Below are 22,245 nucleotides of genomic sequence, written 5' to 3' on the forward strand. Positions count from 1 at the left end.
AAGGGCGAACGTGAGCGAGATAAATTGGCTTCTGGTTCAACGTTGGCTGGCTTTATTTGCTTGTTTATTTGTTTGTTTGTTTAATCGAGGCCGATGACCATTATTGCTCGTGATACGAATAACTGAAAAGAAGAAAAGAAGAAATGTATGAACGTGTGTTTGTATTGTAATCATTGCTTATGGCGATATATCTGGTAGATTTCGTGGTTTAATGTTTATTGAAAAAATTGAAGGTGTAAGAATTGTTTAATTATGGTGGATACCATATAAGATAATATAAGGTAATCAGGGACAAAAGAAATTTAGAGTTGATAAATTTGATTTATATCTGTCTATTTTTATATAGAATGTAACGGCAATTTTAAATAACAATCGAATAATTAAAATAACGAATATATAAGTAAATGGACGAGTTTCAAATTTTGTCAATTGTCTCGACTGGAAATATATGTGATTCTGTATTTTATAGCTCTTATCTTAATAAACTTCTCACTAAAAATCGATATCGAGCAATCAATCCTTTTATCACTTGACTGAAAATATAGGTGTCACGTGACTTTTCACCTTCGAAATATATCACACAGCGATATAAAAAAAAAAATTCTTCGTCCTGTTATCTCGAAAAGGCGGTTTCTTTCAAAGGTGGCCAACTTGACAATAAAGAAAAAAAAACTAGGATGATGGCTGGTAGATATCTTAATCGATATTAAAATCTCCGTTTTGAAATCTCATTTAAAGATTTCGAAAGGCTAATCTGTCTATGCTCCACCCAGTAATTTATTCCAAGACCGAGAACCATCCAAGCTGTAAAAGAAACGATGGATTTAGGCCAGGATAAGTCAAGTGGGGCATATGTTTTTTTTTTGATCCTTATATTTTCCAAAAATTTTGAAGAGACTTATAAAAGACCCGAGATAATTGATTTTAACCCAAGTTTCTTTCCATTTCTTGCTAATATTAATATTTATAAGAAGACGAATAATCAAAACTGGTTGTACATCGATATACACGAAGAGAAATGCAATCTTTCTCAAAGCATACGTCTGAATTCTCTGCCAAGCAAGATTCCATTTACGTCCTGCCAAATTTAGAAAGAAAAAAGAACAAGATCACGAAATTAACATCTAGGGAAAAATTCCATCCGATTAATTTTCCCCGATCATCAATCACCAGTAGATTATTCCATTCCCGAACCATAAATTCGCGAGGGTATAATAAGATTCGAGAGTTAATTGAGCACGAGAAGGTGAATCGACGGTGGCTGGTGAATCGAGAATCCCGGACTAGTAATCTGGCCGGTAGCGCGGACGCGGCACGCAGCGCCATGTTGGAGGCGAGTGTGGCGGGCGGCGCTTCTGATTGGCCGAGCGGCCATACCGTCTGCCTGTGGAAACGAGAGGGCGTCCCGGTGCTGGCAGCGTTCCACGCGGAAGGCGTCTCGACGCTAAAAACGGCACGCGTCGCGCGGTTATGGACTCGACCCCCTTTCCCGCCCCCCCGCCAGACACGGCCACCAGAACCAGTTCACCGAATCGTGCAGACGGCGCGTTTCAACCCCTTTCGAGCCGAGATATGCGGATATTTACATATTTTTAATTTATTTAAATTGGGATTTGAAATGGAAATTTGCATGGGCCAGTGGATCGGTTTTTAAAGTATTGTTATAGATAATTGTAAAAGACGATTCGTCTTTTAATAATATTTCGCTATTGACTGGAATATATTTTAGGATTAAAAATTTGTTTGTTCGAATTAAAGAACGAGTTTTATATACGAGATATCGAGATTTTTAAAAGTTTAGATTCGTCTAAAGGATAGACCAATCGTTACTTACGTGGAATTACAACAAAATCACATGGAACGATGAGATTCTGAAAAGAAATAATGATAAATCAATACATTATCCTATACACTTACATAACATGTAAGAAGCTGAATTGGAAACACGAAATGGGAGACAGAAAACATATCTCTCGGATGAATTAACATTCGTGTTTATTCGACCGAAGCATTGCTGCTCGAACGACTACGTATCAAGGATGTATCCTTAAGATTTATTGGAATAGGGTTGGGTCGGATAAATGAAACTTGGATGCTCTTCCAAGAGGCGGGGTATCTCTTCTTGGAGTGTAATTTCGCGAAAAACTTTTTTTTCACGATTCGAGTTTCGTAATCTCTCGTGAAGAAGGGCGACGGAGCTGCAACCCTTTTCTGCCGAGCTTTTTTAGTACTCTTGCCTGGCGTGAATTAAGACTGGCTCCTCGGGGATTGGGTTCTTTTTTTTTTCTCCTTAATTATCTCGGCCACGTTATGTCTTCTTTTTCTTTTCTCCCGTGGTGGATTGGGTTCCCTTCGTTTTGGAATAATGAACGGCGTACAGCTGGAACTTACGATTAGATTAAACTTTTAAAGCGGTATCTGATGAAAAATGATAATATTAATTCGCAAGTTTTTTTTCAAAGGACACTCTAACGATTAATAATCCTATATGGAAGAAAGAAATAATAACGTTCTTCTTACGTGGAATATAATCGTATTTATATATAAAAATATCAAAGTTATTGAAATATATAAATTTTAAGAGGGAAAGAATCGAAATATAATAACTTTCTTATTAAATATACCCATTATTAAATATTATATTGGTATATTTTGGTAAATATTAATATTATAGCCGTAAATTGTATGTAAATGTACGTGTAATATATTAATTTTTAAGTAAATATTATAACTTATATCTTTAGGTATTTATCGAAAAATCTTTCTATCCATGTAAACCACTCTTACTCGAATAACGAGGCGATAAATATCGACCCATTACAGTGACAAGAGGTGTTATCGAAAACGTGCGTTTGAGAGCAATAAACTTTGAGGGTAATAAATTTCATTGTAATCCTTGGGTCAAGGTTAAGAGTCCTATATTTTTACCAGCCACTCGATAATTTTTAACTACCGTTATACGAGAGAAACTTCCTGTCTGCACAGCTCGTGTCTCGAATTTTTTCCAATATTTTGTATAACACAATCTTCGCAGCAACAATTCATTTTAACTACTTAAAATTAAACAACTCTTCAAGCTTTCCAGTATATCTATATACACTTTTAAAAATAACTTATACAATTTTGAAAGTAAATATAATAGAGAATAAGTATAATTAATTAATCCATAAAGATTAATTAAATTAGCCTTTAGGATAGGCATATGCAAATAAAATGAAATTGAAGAAAAAATGAAAATTGTTTAATCTCCATCAATGTTCCCCATAAAAATAATTATAACCTATATCCATTATCACTTGTAACCAACAATGTTTATCCTTGAAAATATCCTTCTCGTTGGATTCCTCTTAAAAAGAAGGAAATCTTACGCCTGAAACCTTTATTACTACCCCCCCAATTAGCTAACCTAAACGCATAAATAATCCTGTTCCAAAATTCTCTCGACTCGACGTTCCTCTCGTTTCACAATCGTCGTGCGGGAAAAATGGCGCGTAACCATGCAACTTTTAATTCGATTACACAGCGAGATGCGTGCTCACGTCTCTGTTGGACGGTGTGTAAATGGACGGTTCCATAGAAATGGCATAGCCACCCCTCTGATACGCAAGAGCTTTCTCGTGTCCTGTGCGCCGCTCGTCACCCCTCGACCAATCTCCTCTGCACACACCGATGTATTTTTCACATGACCACCCTTCTGCGTCCACGATAATATCCCTCGCCCTGCCCCCACAGCTTTCGTCCAGTTTTGCCATTTTTTCTCTTTCTCCAGACGTTCTATTTATCAAACTGGAGAGAAGAGACCGAAAGGTGGGCCTTTTGTGCCGGATAAATGGCCGGGATTTGTGTATCGGCCGTTTGGATAAGATGTCCGACTTCTGGGAAAAGAGATTGTTTCATGGTTGTTGGTCGAGTTTCCCTTGTGTGGACGTGTGTTGAATAATCGTGACCAATCATAGATATTTCCATTGGAGATGATTTTATTCTGGAAAAATAAAATTTGTTTTATTTCACGTATAACGTTACATTACATCTACTGTTACATTCAATCAATTCAATCAAAATATGTATTGGATCAAGATCATTTTTGTGAAAAATTATTTTTCATGATTTAATCCTTTTTTTATACATCTATTATTTGTTCTTACATGCACAATTTAAATGATAAAGAAATTTATGAATATTTTAATGAAAATTTTAATCATAAAAATTAAAGGATTAAATTAATAAACTTGTTGCAAGGATAAAGTTAAAAATATTTACAATTTATGAATTATAGAAAGAACTATTTGCAATTTAAAATTAATTTTTATTATATGTGAGATTAATTAAATGATTGAAATGATTATATTTTTGATTGGGGAATATTGCTACTTTCAAAAAGTATTTGTCTCTCTGTTACGCGCTTCCTCTTCCGTTCGAAACGGTGTTCAGCTTGCCATAAACACATCCCTGGAGATTTGACTTCAGTAGACGACGCTTCCAGAGAGCATTTTCACGTTTCCTACCTGCAGCCTCGATTTCGATATTTACGTTCACCACGACGAATCGAAATTCACGCCCATGATTGAATTTGCCTACCTGTAAAGGGATCTCTGGTGAATTCTCTGTATGCATTTTGGATTCTAAATTTCGAGCGAGAACACTTTTGAAAGAGGATTTCTTTCGTTTAAAAATCACTGCTATTTCCATAATTTTGATATGAGAGAGAGATTTAAATTTCTGAAAAAAAATTTTTAATTAAATCAGAAAAAAATACTTGTGAAAAAAATTGAAGAAAATTTCTGAAAGAAAGAATATGAATATATTCTTATCAATAACGATTCTTTTATATTTATTTCGTACTTAAGAAATAAATGAATCTTGAAGGAACGAGGCACAATTGAGAAATCGTTATTTTAGCTGCTTTGCAAAGTTGAAAAGCGTTTGTGTTTAAGAATTGTGAATTGAAAAAATTTTTAAAAGAGGATTTTCTTTCTTACTTGAATCATCATTATTTTATATAATCGTTTTAATCAAAAATGATTCATATTATATTTCAACCAAGAGTATTTTACGAATTTTTATACATATATATATAATTATATTTCCTCGTGTTAGCTCACGTATATTAATGAAAAAAAAGAAAAAAAAGAAAAATGAAGAAAATTTTTAAAAGAAATTTTTCTTTCAGAAATAGCGTCAAAATGGCGGTCGTGTGGGCTCTATTTAAGAACGGAAGCAAATTTTTGAAAATGTCGGGCTAAGCGGTACCCCATTATAGGTCCCGTTTAATGGTTGTACAAGATATCGAACTTTATACCTGGTGCGATATAAACTACAAAAACCTATAAAATCGAAGTATATCTACTTACAAGGTCGATAAGCATTCCCTTTCTTTCTGTTCCAGGCTGATGTTTTTCTTTGTAAACTTGTAAATAAAAGGCCTCAAAGTGTACGGCGCCGTGGAGAAAACGTTTCACCCGTTCGAGCTGTGCAGCAGGTCAGTTAATTTAAATTAAAATTAAATTCGAATCTATATAATTTAGAAAAAAAAAATATATATATAGATAAATATTGAACTTTGAAATTTTTACTTTGAAAAAAACGATATACGAAATATTTAAAAATTTTATTTTTTATTTTTTATTTATATTATTATATATATATGATGGCATTGTTCACATTTATCGAATCTTTTATCTGGACCTAAGCTTTAAAATTTAGAGACACGTGTACGATTTAACTGAATTAACAACAAGATATCTTACCTTCTCATAAAACTACAAGATTATTGAGGTGTAGGTACTATTTTCGCAATTTGTGGTAAGAAAACGATGCGGACAATGCGTCTAAGACGAAAATGGCGTGGGAGTTGCGTTATGTGGCAATCGATACATGCGTTATACAAGACGTTTATGAAACCCTTTCGATGCGACATATCACTGTTTTACTGTATTCGCTAATGTTTCAGGCTTTCCCGCGTGTTCCAGCCGGGAACACTGGCCGGTATACAAGGTGAGTTGCGCACGAGCCCATTTCTGCATTTTCTTCGGCTTATCGTCGCAAATCAGTGTCTCTCAACCTTTTTGAAATATTGAGAATTCCTTTTCGGAATATTCAAATAACTTTCAAATGTTCTTTTCCATATATAAGGTAAGAAAAATTGATTTGATTTTCTTATTCCGCCGAATGATTTTTTCAATATTCTTTCAATTGCGAATTTTTTTTCGAAATATTCAAATAATTCATAACCTTTCTTTTTCATAAAAGATAAATGTTGAAATTACCCGTTTTGATACTATTAGTTAAGTAAAATATCGCAATGTAATTACATTAAAACGAACAAATTTCAAAATTCACAGGTTGGGAATCACTGATTTAAATAAAATCATTATCACGCCCACGATGCCCACATTCTACAAACATTTCTATTCCACAAAGTATCGATCTTTGAAATTCATTTTATTATACATGCAAACGAGTGTTACACTTGGAAAATGTCTACGAACAGCGACACTTGGCAATCAACTATTTTTATCAATTCACCGATTCACAATACATCTCAAAATACAAACTGCATTGCAAATGGAAAACAGTTACCTATAAAAAAAATTGAAGAACAAGAGGAAGACACATCATCTATTGTTAAAATGATCCCGATAGATGTCTCTTTGTGACAAGACGAGTTAATTCGTGTGTCATGGCCGACCTCGAAATGTCGAGCTAAAAAGTCGAGACGATAACGATACGTACTTGCCGTAAACAGAGGATTGTATACAACTGCGTCGCACTAAACCCATAGCCACTAAACCGCGCATACTACCTATAAATGGGCGAGGTTGCTATAAAGCCCATTCATGATCGCGTCTCCTGTACAACAAACGTCAGGTGGTTCACGCCTCCCCCGCGATTTATCGCACACTCTTGTTCAAACGAGAGTCTCGTGCTTCGTATTTCCCGACCACGATGAGACAAGACTTAAATGATAACAGTGTGGACAATAGATTTTTCTCAATAAGATTTAATGTAGTGAAAATTGAGAGGTTAGATACTTAATTACATTATCGTTATACCGATTTTGTAAAAAAATAAGATTTTAAGTCATTTATAAGAATTCTTATAAAAATATTTGAAAAATATTCTTTTTATTTTTTAATAATGTATCATGAATATATTAGTATAAGAATGATTATTAAAAAAATTTTAATTATTTGATTATATTGTTAATGATTAATCTTTTATGTAAAATTGAATAGCATTATATTCAATATTTTAAAAGTTGATGTTTTATTAATGTATGTATCAGACTTATTATTAGCTAATTGAAATTTTATATTATATATTTTGCATTTTTAAAATTAGAATAGCATATAAGTATCTATATGAAAATCAAAAAATAGGAAAAACCAGAAATGATTAATTTTCTTGTTCTTCATTAAATATTAGAATGAAAGAAACATTGCACACCTTTTAGAAATAAGTGTAAAATATTTAAATTATTCATTATATGTTCAACTATATGTTTCTCTATATGTTTCTCTATAAATAGATTTTCAATTATAATTATAAATTGAAACTTAAATCAAACTCAAAAATATTACAAATAATGCACTATCTTTTGATATAATAAATTTATTAGTAAATCTATTCATAATCAATTGAAACAATTTCTTAAATATTAAACTTAAAATTAGACTAATAAATACTAACCGATAATAAATTTGTTCTGATATAATAAATTTCTAAAAGTTAAGCTTTCAAATTTGAATAATACAGATAAACTTTGATGTAAGAAACTTGTCAATAGATTTAATAATCAACTTCATATGAAACATTTATGAAACAATTTTATAAAACTAAAGCTGGATAAAATTAAAAATTAAAATTAAACTGAATAATATAAATCAGTTTTAATATAATAAATGTTGATAAATTCAAGAAACAAATAAAATAGTTTTAATAAAAATTAATTGAAAAATAGATTAAATAATACAGATTAACTTTGATAATAAATTTATTAATAGAAGTAATAGTCAATTAAAATAAAGATCAAGTTCAAAAGTAAAATTAAAAATATAGATCATCTCTGATTAAAAGATTCAAAAATCAATCTTAAAAATAGTTTGAATGACATAATCAATTGTAACAATTAAAAAATTAGTTGATAACCTATAAAAATAATTTCCTAAAAAAATAATCTGAATAAAAATTACCTTCAACATAATAAATCTACTAATCAACTATTTAATAATTTTGTAAAAATCAAGTACAAAATCAAAATATGAATAATACAAACCTTTAATGTAATAGATTTGCTAGCAGTCAATTGAGACAATTTCGTAATTTCCTAGTCAATTAATTGACACACGGTCTCGCGCGTGGCGCGCTCTAGTGACGCGAGAGTTTGATGGACAGATGGAACGCGTATGTGCCACCGGAGTTGTTGTCAGACCGTTTTACTTTACTGCCCCATAAAAGTACCGAGATTTAGACTGCAATACTGCCGTGACGTATTGTCGGCACTCGTCCGCGCGTGCACATGCACGCTGCGCGCCATCGTGTACGTGGATTCACGCACCGGCGTGAGATTGTGGCAGTCGCGAGACATCATCCATTCCTCCTTTTGCGCGTGACGTCACTCGTGTAAAATACGTAGCAAGAGAACGGTCGAGGACTCGAGTCGTTTGTTCGCGGCCGACTCCTTGAATCAGTTCGCAGTATAGTCGTGTCAATGGAAATGTGACTCGAATGGATAATGTGGCCATTAGGACGATTGCTTTCACTGTATGTTGAATTGTTTCGGTGTTTGATGGCTATGAGCCCTTTATGGCCTTCGATTCAACGTTATTTTCATTTTCTCGAGTCTTACTACAATGTTGACGTTTCTTGTTTTATTTTTAAACATGTTGGAATAGTAAACAGATTTGCAAGAATTATTGAATTGTCACGATTTAGGATTATTGATAAGAGATTTATTGGGACATAGAATTTTCTATTTTGGAGATTAGATCAGTTTGTATTTTATTATAATACTGTATGTATCGTTCAAAGAAAAATTCGTCTAAAAAAAGTCAGTATTGTACGTTTAAAAATAAGATCTGAATTATACAAGTACGAAATATCTATTGACTATCTATAATAATATTTGAAATATAACAATAATTATAATAAGAAATAATTTGAATAATAATTAGAATATTTTCAACAATTACTCGATGTTCGACTAAACACAAAAAATTTAACGATAAAGACTGGTCGTTACTTCACAAGATAATAAGTATTGTAAAAAACGTAGTATTCGAATTTACGAATTGATAAAATCGTAGCTATGATAAAATAATACTTTTTTCTCATTGCTTCTTAAAATATTATTTAAAAAAAACCAAGAAAAATAAAATTCATCTTGCCAACGAGTATTTAAAATGTACGCACGCGAAATATTGTAATGGCGCGAAAACTTACACAGATTTACCATAAGCAAGGAAAAAGAATATAATAGTCGAAAAAATTTACAGTTCGTCAATCAGATCAGAATTCGGGTCACAGTAGTTTTTCTTTTATTTTTTTCTAGTCGAATCAAGAAAAATGTTTAGAAGTTTGAGACGCGGAGTGTTGACGAGCCCTCGGCGCGCGATATTCAGGCTTTCGTGAGGGCCGTGTATATATGCATGTTTCGTTGTGCTGCTTCACGCGCGACGAAGAGAAGGGAGAAAGGCAGATTAGAAGTTGATAGGCGAGGGTAGGAAAGGGGTACGGGGATAACGGCGTGGCAGCGCGCGAAGTGGTAGGGGGAAGAGGGAGACGTGTCCGTCCAGAGTTTGGTTGTCAAACGATCCGATAGATCGCGCTCGCGTCGCAGTTTAGCCCGTTTGCGCGTCGAGCCGCGGGCAGAGCTCTCAGTTGACGCTCAGTTCGGCTCAGCGAGGCCAGAGAGAAGAAAGGGAGTCTTTTCGTGTGTGTAAACACCGCGCGTGTGTGTTCGTCGCACCAGTCACAGTTCCATGGGGACCGTGCAGCTGAGGAACCTATAACCTGCGTGCTCCCCGTTATATCCGAATCCAAGGGGTCTACTACCTGACTTTCCGAGACAGAAAGGAAGAAAAAAGTGACGAGAGAAATAGCATTCGGTCCGACCACGAACGCTCCGTTTCTCCTGACTGTGGCGATCTTTGACGCGAATTTGTCTATTGAAGTTTCTTAGGTTCGGATCACGCGTCTGTCTAATCTAATACGGACAGATTGAAACGAAGAAATATTTGTTAAGAGGAATAAGGTGAAATAAGATAGAAAAAAGAAAGTGACTGGTGAGGAAGAAGTGCGCGCTCGAATTGTCGTGTGTGTTCGAAGTAATGAGCAAGGTGACAGTTTCCTTTGAGGAGACGACATGCAGCTCGAGCATGGCCTGGATCGGGACGACGATAACAAGATTGGTCGAGCAGTGAGAGAGACGTGCTCGTACCATTGTTTGACGTGCTTATCGATTCACTTTTCGTGGAAATTACGATTGCCAAGTGTCCTTTTGACATGTTCCAAGAGTGTACTATTTGTTGATCGTTTCGAGCATTCATCGTCACCGGTGACGTTCGACGATCGCCAAGTTCCGTCGAACGCGCGAAACGACATCGACCGATCCGAACAATAAAATAAAAACTGTTGTTTCACATTCATTACGAATATATCTATTACGAATAGTTAACTCAACAATCCTTTACAATCAGATATCTGTCAACGTACATTTTTAAAGAAGTGCTGTGTCAATTTTTTTGTTTTCGTTCATTCCAACATCGCGCTCCTCGCATCGTATCTTAATTACCGGTCACCGTCATTTGCTGTTCGACCACCTGGATTACCTGGACATCATCATTGGGATTCCATTGACGGTGTGACTGGATTCTCATCGACGACGTGTTCGCACGTGGTTACTTGTCGCCCATCAACCTCAATCGCAACCTCGGTCGTCATCTCGGACGCGTTGTCGCGGTGGTGGTGGTGGTGTTGGTGCATGGACCTCTTCTCGACGGATTTGCTACGCATTTTATCGCGCCCCTGGGCGTCTTCGTCTCCCTCTCTGTCTATTCCTGGTCTCGCTCTATAACGTATCTCCATCCTTCTTCTTTGATATTCCGCTCTCTCTCTCTCTCTCTCTCTCTCTCTCTCTCTCTCTCTCTCTCTCTATCTCGCCTTCTGGATCACCGTGTGTCGTCTCTCCCTCCATCCCACGCTTACCTACCCCTCCACCTGTCTGCCGCGCTGCTGCACACCCTCTCCTCTCTCCGCCAACCCTCCACTCGCACGATCACCGTATACCCGTACAATTTTCTTTATCCCCACCTATTCGCGCGCGCCTTCTCTGCCTTCCGCACGCGTTTTCTTTATTTATTCCGCGATTCCACGGAGCAACGCGGCTACTTTCGCACACGATGAAACTTGCCCTTCCGTCCTCGTCTTTTTGAAATCTCACGCGTCTCGCGCAACGACCATTGGCCATCGCCGCCGATCTCCACGCTCGACGGGACTGTTCCCGTAAAATCGACGATAATAACTACCGCTCCGCTCGCCCCCACCCTCCATCATCCTCATCCCTTTTCTTTTCCTCGCCTCCTCCTCCCTATCCCTCTCCTCCACCACCTGCGCTCCTCTCTCACCGCGTACGGTGACTCGTTCGCCCGGTCTAACGTTACTCGGTGCGTTACATCGCCGCCTCGTCCGTCCTTGGATCGTATGCGCGCGTCGTAAATGCAACCGCGCGAAACGACGATGCGTTACACGATCCGTTGGTGAAAAAAAAAAAAAAAAAAATCGATCCTTCTACTCCCCACGCTTCAATCCACCGCCACTTTCTCGCGCACGATCGCGACCGAAACCGACCGGCACACGGGACCGTGGACATCCGCTGATATACCGAATATCGTTATAACACCGACCATCACCGGCCATCATCTGCACCATCGCCGATCACGTGGCTTGCTCGACGGCGACGCTGTACGACAATGTTCACGCCGCGCCGCTGTGCGGCTCCGGCGTGGGCCACCCTGGCTCTGTTACGCCGATGGGGACAGCTACCGGAGCGGGGAATTCCACCGGGGTGACCTGGTGGGCCATGATGAACGGATCCCTCTACGAGGACAGCCCACCACCGGTCCCGCCAACAGCCTCGAGCCTTATCTCCGTTCAACAGCAACAGCAACAACAGACCCCAACGCCCGCGTCTCACCAACAAGCGACCACACCAACCTCGCCTGGTGCACCGGCCTCCTCGGCCACGAGCGCGCCTCCGCCACCAACGGCCAGCGCCAGCTCGACCTCGCCGAGCGCTTCCTCGGTGGCGAGCAACAGCGCGCCAGGACCTCTCCACATACCCGCCAAGAGGTTGACCGCGACACCGGCCGCTTCCTACGGAGAGGTCGGCTGCGTGGATTCCGCCGCCGCGCCCGCCGCTGGACCAGCGGGCGTCATCCGTCATTCCCACTCATCCTCGGCCGGATCCCAAGGCGGCTGGAGTTACAGCCCTCATCATCCGCAAGAATCTCATTATTCGTCGGCGGCCGATTCCTTGAACCATCATCAAACGTACGGGGGTAATAACCCCCCGACGTATTACAATCTGGCGGCCGATCCTACCTCCACTTCCGGCTCCTCCAGGGACAACCGGAAGGCGGGCACGCTCAGCTTCTGGTCGCCAGCGGCGGCGACGGCGGGCTCGGCCACGGCCGGGTCCACCTCCGATTACAAGTCGTACAATTCGGCTGGAGTCGCGACCACGAGCTCCTCGACGGGAGCAGGTTCCTCTTCCGCGGCCACGGGGGCCGCGGATCCGGCCGTCTCTTCCTGTCATCAAAGCTTCTCCCAGAGTTGGTGTAATTACGCGCCGTACACCACGGCCAGGCATCACCATCCGGTTGACACGGCCGGCCATCATCATCCGCATTCGCAGGCAGGGGTACCATATTTGACGCCGTCCGCGGCGGACGACCGAGGAAGAGTCACTGCCGCCATGGTCGCCGCAGAAGGCGCCTTCCCTCACGATGGATACGGGGGCCTCAGGAATTACGGGGCGCCCGAACCTGTCACGTCCAGCCCGTACCCACCTCCAGGTAAGCATCGACTCTCGCTTGGTTTCTTTCTATTCACTTGATTTTGATAATGGTATTTCGATAATCGAGGTGTTAACGTGTATCTTGTACGCGGATTTTTTTAGTGAAAAGAGTCGCCACTTTTTTTTTTTAAATTAGTCTTGGATTAATATGAAAAATAATTAGTTTCTTAAACTTGTAATAATGTTCCAACATCTTTTTAACGAGATATTAAAGTAATTGTAAATATAAAATTTATGTATTGTTTTTTGTATATTTAATTTTGAAAAACTAAAAAGTACGTTAAGGAATTTATAAATCCTAATATTTTATTTAATAATTTAACAAAATAATATGCTATTGTAGGATTGATAAGGCGGTAATCCTGAGCGGGATGATTCTAACAAATTTGTTTTTTTTTTGTACGCGCAAGGTCATCGCATTGTACGTGCTCCGGCGAATTCACAGGGAAACGAAACGTTGCTGAAAGTCACGAGATCGTGATGTGAATTTCTTCTAGCTTGACCTTGAAACGAGTTAAATAGGCAGAGAGTAAAGAAGGAGAGAATGCGCGATAAAAAATCAAAAATCGCGAAGATCCTGACCTGTCACACCAACGATCCAGTCATCGTTCATTCACGTTCTATTTGGTCATTCTCTTTCGCCTCCCCACCCAAAGTCCTTTTCTCGAGACCCTGGAACCCATGAAACGTCGCATGAGCAACAACGAACCACGGCAGGTTTATTGGCGGCCGTAACTCGTAAACTCTGGCGTGCGCCTCCGATCAGCTGATCCGTTCCATGACCCGTGCAGCCGTTCATTCTTCTCCTACTAACGGCTGTTCCCTCGCTTTCCTTCTCGCAAACGCTGTCCCCGTCACTCCCTCTCTCCGTTTCTCTCGTCCCGACGAGGCTTCGACTCGTTTCAATACTTTTTTACCCATCTAGTCGGCCTCTGGTTCGGTTACTTACATAACCAGTTCGAATTCTGTTCACTGCTAACAGACACAAGCAAACGTTCACCTGACTTCATGGTTTAGACTTTTCATCGTCAAAACATCTCTAATAGAGAAGGTTAGCTAAGCTTACCGCGACGAATTTTCGATCAGAAATCATAGAGTTTGAAAAAGAGAAGCACGCATTTGGAATCGTAAAGAATAGAAAAATACGAGACACAGTGGCTGCTCATACGGACACGCTCCACCCGATAAATGAGATAAAGTTTGCGTGATTCCCTTAGCCCCGAAGTTAATCGTACACATTCGTGGTAGGGAGGTGCACGCGCAGGCGTGCGTTCTATACAAAGTAACCGAATACGAGCGCCACGTATAGTTTAACCGTTCCCCAATAGATGGCAGCTCCATTATCTTTGTTCGTCCGTCTGGTGTTCCGAAACCACGCTGTTCATACGGTATCGCGTCCAAATATTTCTCCGGCCAAACGTTTATTTATGTGATTTTCGACGACAAGTATCGAAAACAGCTGCCGCCGTTCACGATTCATCGTTTGCGAGCAGATAGGCATCTTCCTGGATGAAAAACATCGAAATAAGGACCGGTTACAGAGAAACGTTGGATGCCCGTCATTTAAAAGCCAGTTTGCTACTTTAAATGAGGTCCAACGTTTCGTGTTTTTAATTTATCGCGCGCTTCCTGCGTTTCTTAGCGGTCTCTAATTAGCGTCACTTCAGATTATTGAATAACCATGATCGTTAACCTTAAATTATTCTCGTTATTTTGTTTTTCCAGTTTTGATCGTTAAAATTTTAAATTTGTTTTTGGAAACGAACTTTTATTAAATTAATATTTAAATGATCAGGAAGAAAGATTATATCGATACTGATAGATCATTAATAATAGTTGTCAAGAGTCTGTTATAACATGCTCGTTGCTGGCAACACGCCGACCACAAATCGATATATACGTCATTTATTCCGCAGTTTCGTGGCACACGTCCCTTGTATGTATTGACATTCGTGAGAATTCTGACCTTTGTCAAATAATTTGCATACTCTAGCGTTTTAGTGGGCAATAAATTTCTGTCGCTTAAGCAATCGTGCCACGTTATTTTACGAAACGAGACGAGACGAATGTTGCGGAAGGGCAACAGTAATAGGAGTGTGAGTAAAGTAATAGTGAGTAAAAATAAGATAAAAGTAAGGGTGAGAGATATAGAAAAAGGGAAGAGTGGATATTACGTGATCTAATAAGAATGGAAGAGAAGAAATTCAAACTAACTTCTAGATTTTTTTGTTTTATTTTTTTACGATCCATCTAATCAAATATTTAATAAGATAAATTTATATGATTAAAAAAAAATAATAATAATAAAAAATTTTTCAAAAAACAATACTAAGAAAAATTTTAGATTAAATCGTATTATTTCTTTATAAAACTCAATTACAATAAAATATATATTAAATATATAAATAATTAAATATAATTAATAAAAATAAATATACAAAAATATTATATAAATTTAAATATTTCAATGAATATTAGATAGAAAATTTTAAGAATGAATCTCTTTAATAAAAATCTCTTCTTTGAAAAAACCAAGATGTTCACTAAGAAATAACAATTTTGAGGAGGATATATCAGCATACGTAACACGTTGCATACATAACAATGTCCATGAGGTTTAATATGGGGAATAGCAGGTGGGAGAAGGCAATTTGGTTGCGCTTACGACCGTGTAACGTTGCCAGGCTCACGAAGCTGTTGCGTTTCGTGGCTATGCAACAATTCCTCGCCATCGTTGTCCGTACTTAGGTTAAAGATAGACGGGCAAGTGCCGACTGCTTTCGTAATCCCTTCGTTTCGCTACGTGCGATCTCTTTCAAAAAGACGATATTTATATCTTGTTTTTAACATTAGAACTAGAAAAATGAATAAATATCGATGTTATTTTAACAGAAAAATTTCTACATTTTTAATAAATGTGAAAAGCAAAAATTAAAAATCAATTTAAATGAATAATTCTTAAGTTCTTAAGTAGTTTTAACATTAATATTAGAAATCAAATTATAATTTATAAAATTATTTTATAAAAATATTTTTGACAAATTAGTATTATAATATAATAATAATAAAGATATATAATTACAAATACCATCTATTTATTTTCACATATATATATATATAATTTTTAATTCATTTATATCTAAAATATTAATTCTAATTCTAATTCTAATTCTGTTGAATCTTAATTACAATTTTAATTTAAAAAATTTTCAATATTGGCTGCTCTTTCTAATTTAATATAAAATAATAAAATAGAATTTTCTCGTCTTTTTTTTTATTCAACAACAAATAATAGAAATTTATAATTAGTTAAGCTAATCTCTTGAAATCATAGAAGAGAAAAATTCTAAAGCAAAAAAAACCAAGCCACGAATCATAGGATTCTCGAATCATTTACAAACACGGAACGTACTAACAGTTCCGTGTTTCGGATTCCCGTTTCATGTTTTCTGTATGGTTAGTACACTCGGTCCAATTATATCATATCGGCTGGTCGTCGCGACGCAACGTGACGAACCCTTCGCTCCATGCGTCACGCGCGCGCATATACACACACGTAATCTATAACATTAAGAACCCGCTTTGAGTATAAATTTCTCGATCTCGTGACCTCGCGCTCTTTTTCTCTAAAAAAATTCTAATAAATTCTGTAAAGAAACACAATCTTTCAGTAGCTTTTTTTTTCATTCTTAGGAAAATTATCGATATCGATTTTTTTTAAAAATGAAATTATGATTTGTATTGATTTTCGTTGTAGTAAATATTTTATTTTATTCTTAAAAAAAAAAATTATTGAATATTATAATATTTATTGAATTTTCTTCTTTTTTCTTTATTTTTCTAAAAATTAAATTTGAATTTTTATCTCTAATAGGATATATTATTCTTGAAAAAACTTCATTGAATGTTTAAAAAAAATTAGATTAGTTTCTATATATTGATCCCAGACTAACAGTATAAATTCAAGGTATTAGAATTTTGTATTTCGCATAAATATAAATTTCTAATACAAAACTTGAATATAATTCTACTTGTTTTTTTCTACTTTTGACCGGAACGCTTTCATATAAAAAAAGTTTTGAAACTATTTATAAATTACAATTATAGACTTTAATAAATTCTTATTATTTACAATATTGATATATGGTAATTAATATGTACAATCGAGTGTGTTACGCTTATCGATTCAAAGGATTTTCTTTCAAACGAAAGAAAAAAAAAATTTCCTAAGGACAAATTTGAAGACAGTATATTGATCGATCTGTTTCAATTGATTTGTAACACGTAACAAGTGTAAATAGAAATTTCATTTGGGACAAAACCTAACGGTACTAGTTACGCACCGATACATCAACTAATGAACCGATATATTTGCTCTCGATTCTGTTGACTTGTACAAATCTAATAATTCCCTAAGTCGCGAGAAAAGAAACAGGTTTGGTTAGTTTCCTCGTTCGATCACATAATTGCGAGTATCGTACCTGTTTCCATATCTTGCACGTTTATTTCTATACAAATAATTTACTTGTAAAAATATAATATCGTATATAGAATATTATACGACGGTTTATTAATTTTTTATTGATATTACGAAATTGAATAAAACATCTTATAATTTTATTTAAATTTGAATTGTCGACAAAAAAGTGACCGATCTATTTGTTCGTAGTCTATAAAGTCGATAAGCGTAATCTCACCATTGATGCAAAATTTAATCATAAGATGTATTTCTAGTTAGCACACTAGGTTGTTTGTTACCGGCAAACTAATTGTGTTAAGTGATGTGGGGTTCCTCCCCATCTTCGTTGTTTCCCGCAGGTTCCCTGGCGGGAGTCGGCGTAGGTGTTGGCGTAGCTGGTATGGGCGTCGGTTGCGGGAGCTCGAATCCTCTGGAATGGACTGGCCAAGTGACGGTACGGAAGAAACGCAAACCGTATTCCAAATTCCAGACGCTCGAACTAGAAAAGGAATTTCTATTCAACGCTTACGTGTCGAAGCAGAAACGGTGGGAGCTCGCGCGAAATCTGAATCTGACCGAGCGACAGGTGAAGATATGGTTTCAAAATCGACGGATGAAAAATAAAAAAAATAGTCAACGGCAGCAGCAGAACAATAACAATAACAACAGCAGCGCCAATAATGCAAATCACCACGCGGCGACCGGTAGTCACCACCATCCGAGCGCCGCGCATGCGCCACCCTCGAGTCATCACGTGGTCGCGCAGGCGCACCACGCAAATGGTTCCGCGAAGCATCATCAGTGACCCGTGGCCTTCTCTGGGGTCGTCTTCGGCCATCCACACTCTAATCACAGCTCTACAAACGGTTGCACAGGAACTGGGACCGGGACCGGGACAGGGACAGGGACTGGGAACGCCGCTACCCATTCCAACAACCACGCGAGCCTGGTTACAGGTCACAGCCACACGCTTCACGCGCCTCAACCTCAAACGCCTCTACCGACCCACGCCGCCGGTGCCTCGAGCACCGTCACGCCCCCCACCGCCGTCGTTCATCCACACATTCACGCACACGCTCATCATCATCAGTTGGCGCACGTGGCTCAGCAGTATCCTGCGCTTCTTCATCAGACGCCTCATGGCCTGGCTGCCTGAACACCTTTCAGGTTTTTTGACACCCCAGAGAAATCGAAGGAGTCGACGAATCGCCCATACGGTCGATTCGCAATGCAGCAATTTCTCATCAGTCCTCGTAGTCGTCGTCATCGTCATTTGAATAACCGGCATCCACGACAAAACGTCGGATAGATAGACACGTAATCCACATACACACACATACATACACACACATACACATACACACTTATCGAACTTTGTTCAGCAGCTATTCAAAGACTGCCTATCACTTGTAAGGAGAGATAATGTTTCCGCGAGTAGTATATTATTACTATTATTATTATTATTAATTTTATTATTATTATTATTTTATTTTATTATTATTATTGTTATTATTGTTATTATTGTTATCTTCATTATTATTATTATTATTATTATTATTAATCATTATTATTATTATTATCATCATTATTATTGCCATCATCATTATCATCATCATTATCCTCACCATCATCGTCATCATCGTCATCATCGTCGTCATCGTCGTCATCGCCATCATCAGCATCATCATCAGCATCATCATCATCATCATCATCACTATTATTATTATTATTATTATTATTATTATTATTATTATTATTATTATTATTATTATTATTATTATTATTATTATTACTATTACTATTATTACTATTATTATTATTATTATTATTATTACTATTACTATTATTATTACTATTATTATTATTTTATTTTTATTATTGTATTATCATTATTTTATTATCATTATGATCATCATTATCATTATTATCATTATTTTATTATTATTATTATTTTTATATCTTATTATTATTATTATCATTTTATTTTATTTTATTTATTATTATTATTATTAGTAGTATTATTAGTATTAGTATTATCACTAATATTATTATTAATTATTATTATTATTATAGTATTATCATTATTGTTATTACTATTATTGTTATTATTCTTATTCTTATTTTCATTCTAATTCTTATTATTATTCTTATTCTTATTCTTATTATTATTATTATTATTATTATTATTATTATTACTATTATTATTATTATTATTGTTATTATTATTATTGTTATTATTATTATTATTATTACTATTCCTACTACTATTACTACTACTACTACTATTACTATTACTACTACTACTACTACTATTACTACTACTACTATTATTATTATTATTATTATTATTATTATTAATATTATTATTGTTATTATCCTTATTATTATTACTATTACTACTACTATTATTACTATTATAATTATAATTATCATTATTATTATTATTATCATCATCATCATCATCATCATCATTATTATTATTATTATTATTATTATTATTATTATCATTATTATTATTACTATTATTATTATTATTACTATTATTATTATTATTATTATTATTATTATTATTATTATTATTATTATTATTATTATTATTATTATTATTATTATTATCATTATAATATTATTATTGCCGGTCATCGTCATCCCTATCGTCATCTATGGTTATTATTCAACGGAAGGTAATACTGTTGTATAGAATGTGCGTGACTTATTGCGGCGTCCTTGGAACGTCATCCAACCAGACTCTTTTTTTCCCGCGTGTCGGTATATCAGGTGTCGGTCTTCTTCAAATAGTACGCATGTCATATGCGGCACCGAACAATCTGTCCAATTCGTAATTCGGTAGTAATTTCCTCCAGTTATATATATATATATATACATATTTTATATATATATATATATATATAGTGAAGCAAATTAGTGTCACTTAGTGTCTGTCCTAAGCAGCCCCCTCCCCTTTACCTTTATTCCAATCTGGACGAACGATTTCTGTCCTCGTTACTCTCTTTCCTTTTCAATATCGGTCTGTATCACTTGCTCGACCGTAAGTTTGCTTTGTCTTGCACTGTTCAGCTCAATCAGAATCAGAAGGGAATTTAACGAAAACATCTTGAATCTTTGACGATTACGCGGAAGCCCAGTCCAAGAAAACGACGACATTGGTTCCCATTGCTACGATATTCGTCCGGATCGGCCGAAGAGAACCGCTTCTTAGGGGTAAGTGTATCGAGGCGAAAAAAAGCGCGCGATTTTTAAAATTACGATCGATGTCATTCGCGCGAATTATGTTCTATTTGTTCGATATTTGTTGAGAGATTGAAAAATATTTTTTTTTTTTTTTTGTTATATTTGTTTGACAAACGTGAAACGTTGATCGCTACTGTCTGTGATTTCGCGGAAAGTACTAATATTTGCATATAAGAACGTATATTAGTTTTTTTTGTCGCGAGACGAGTCTGATCACGACGAATTAGTCGTTCTGTAGGATCCAATCGATTTTTATTTTGAATTCCAGCTGAACAGTGAGACGTAGACCGATTTTCGATTTTGTACTATCCAACGTGCGCAAGTTCGCTGACGAGTTGCAGCGGGATGAAATGGTTTAGATCTTTGTAGATAATCTTCTATACTCATTATAATTCGACGTTTCATCCTGTGGGAAGTCGTCAGTCGAAAAATCGTCAATAACGAAATCAGAGAAGATCAAAGTGAGAAATTAGGACTGGGTTCTTTTTAATCTTCGACGAAACAATTTGCGACAAATAACAGAGTGGATAGATACTCGCTCATTTTCGCAAAGTGCTTTCGTTGAAGACACACGTCTAAGACGGACCTGGTCCAAAAAAATGATGCGGAGAATTAGTCTAATTATGTCCAGAATGTTGTATTCATCGCCTACCAAGGATCGCAAACTAGTACCTATAATTCTTATGTTACATGTAAAAAAAAAAAAATCGATTTAGATTTTAAAAGTATACCTAGTGGACTGTCGAGTGGAACTACCACTCTGAGACTGAGGTTAGGATCTCAGTCGTGGAATGAACGATATTGTGAATCGAATTCTCATCGTTTCAATTTCAATTTTTCAACGACGAGAGAAAAAACAATTCAGTTGTTATTTATTTGTTAAGTGTGAAATTATTTGTTTTGTTTGGAAAAAATTCCAAATATATGTGATTAATCCAGAATTCAAATTCGATTACTTTCCTCGTTTGAAATGGCATTCGTCTTTGGATCTGGTTATGGTAAAATTGTTGACAAATTGAAAAAAAATTCGAAATTCGTTCGCGAGAGTGGAAAAAATTTACATGATAAAATGATGGTTAGTCTCTTTTTTCAGATTTGAGGATGAATGTTATCCCTACGAACGAGATCCTAAGTGCGGTCATAATCTATAAGAAACGAATAAGGGTTCACCTTTTAATCGGTACGTCAGCGAGTAAGTAGGTAATTTAATCGGATGTTAAATGAAAATAAATATCCCGGATCTCTATTCTCTAAGATGCAACATTATCTAAATTATAAGGGCCGCTGAATGAGTGTGCATGCCTAAGATATATTACATAACATACACGCGTATTTCTTGAATGTGTGTGAGTGCGCGCCCGCGCTCATGCGTTTACATCTATATGTACGTGCAATATTGGTTAAAAATTTGAAATCACTAGTTTTTATCTATAAACTCAAAATATTTAAAAAAAAAAAA

The 22,245-nt window shown here is 36.4% G+C and overlaps 1 protein-coding gene and 1 long non-coding RNA gene across 5 annotated transcripts in view; one reads left to right on the top strand and one right to left on the bottom strand.

The window, feature by feature from the left end:
- LOC108000445 (homeobox protein abdominal-B) overlaps positions 1–22,245 on the top strand; it is a 45,114-nt gene that overhangs the window by 16,800 nt on the left and 6,069 nt on the right. Inside the window, exons 2-5 of one of the 3 annotated variants that reach the window (XM_062086450.1) lie at positions 5,387–5,479; positions 5,951–5,994; positions 12,039–13,073; positions 17,855–22,245. The exon at positions 17,855–22,245 is cut by the window's right edge and continues 6,069 nt beyond it. In XM_062086450.1, coding sequence (XP_061942434.1) covers positions 12,080–13,073; positions 17,855–18,339 — 1,479 coding nt within the window. In that variant the 5' untranslated portion in view covers positions 5,387–5,479; positions 5,951–5,994; positions 12,039–12,079 and the 3' untranslated portion in view covers positions 18,340–22,245. Of the gene's footprint in view, positions 1–5,386; positions 5,480–5,950; positions 5,995–9,752; positions 13,074–17,854 lie in introns of those variants that run through there. The other 2 variants (XM_017060759.3, XM_017060758.3) reach the window with 2 other exon arrangements.
- On the bottom strand, positions 1,864–8,414 carry LOC108000447 (uncharacterized). Of its 2 annotated transcripts, none has more exons than XR_001766542.3 (4): positions 8,276–8,414; positions 5,352–5,468; positions 4,372–4,578; positions 1,864–3,982 (listed from the first exon to the last, which is right to left on the bottom strand). It is a non-coding gene; the product is annotated as an uncharacterized LOC108000447 (long non-coding RNA). The 2 variants fall into 2 exon arrangements; XR_001766543.3 differs by lacking the exon at positions 8,276–8,414 and adding an exon at positions 5,748–6,165.

This window comes from Apis cerana, linkage group LG16 (assembly GCF_029169275.1).
Source record: "Apis cerana isolate GH-2021 linkage group LG16, AcerK_1.0, whole genome shotgun sequence".
Lineage (NCBI taxonomy): Eukaryota > Metazoa > Arthropoda > Insecta > Hymenoptera > Apidae > Apis > Apis cerana.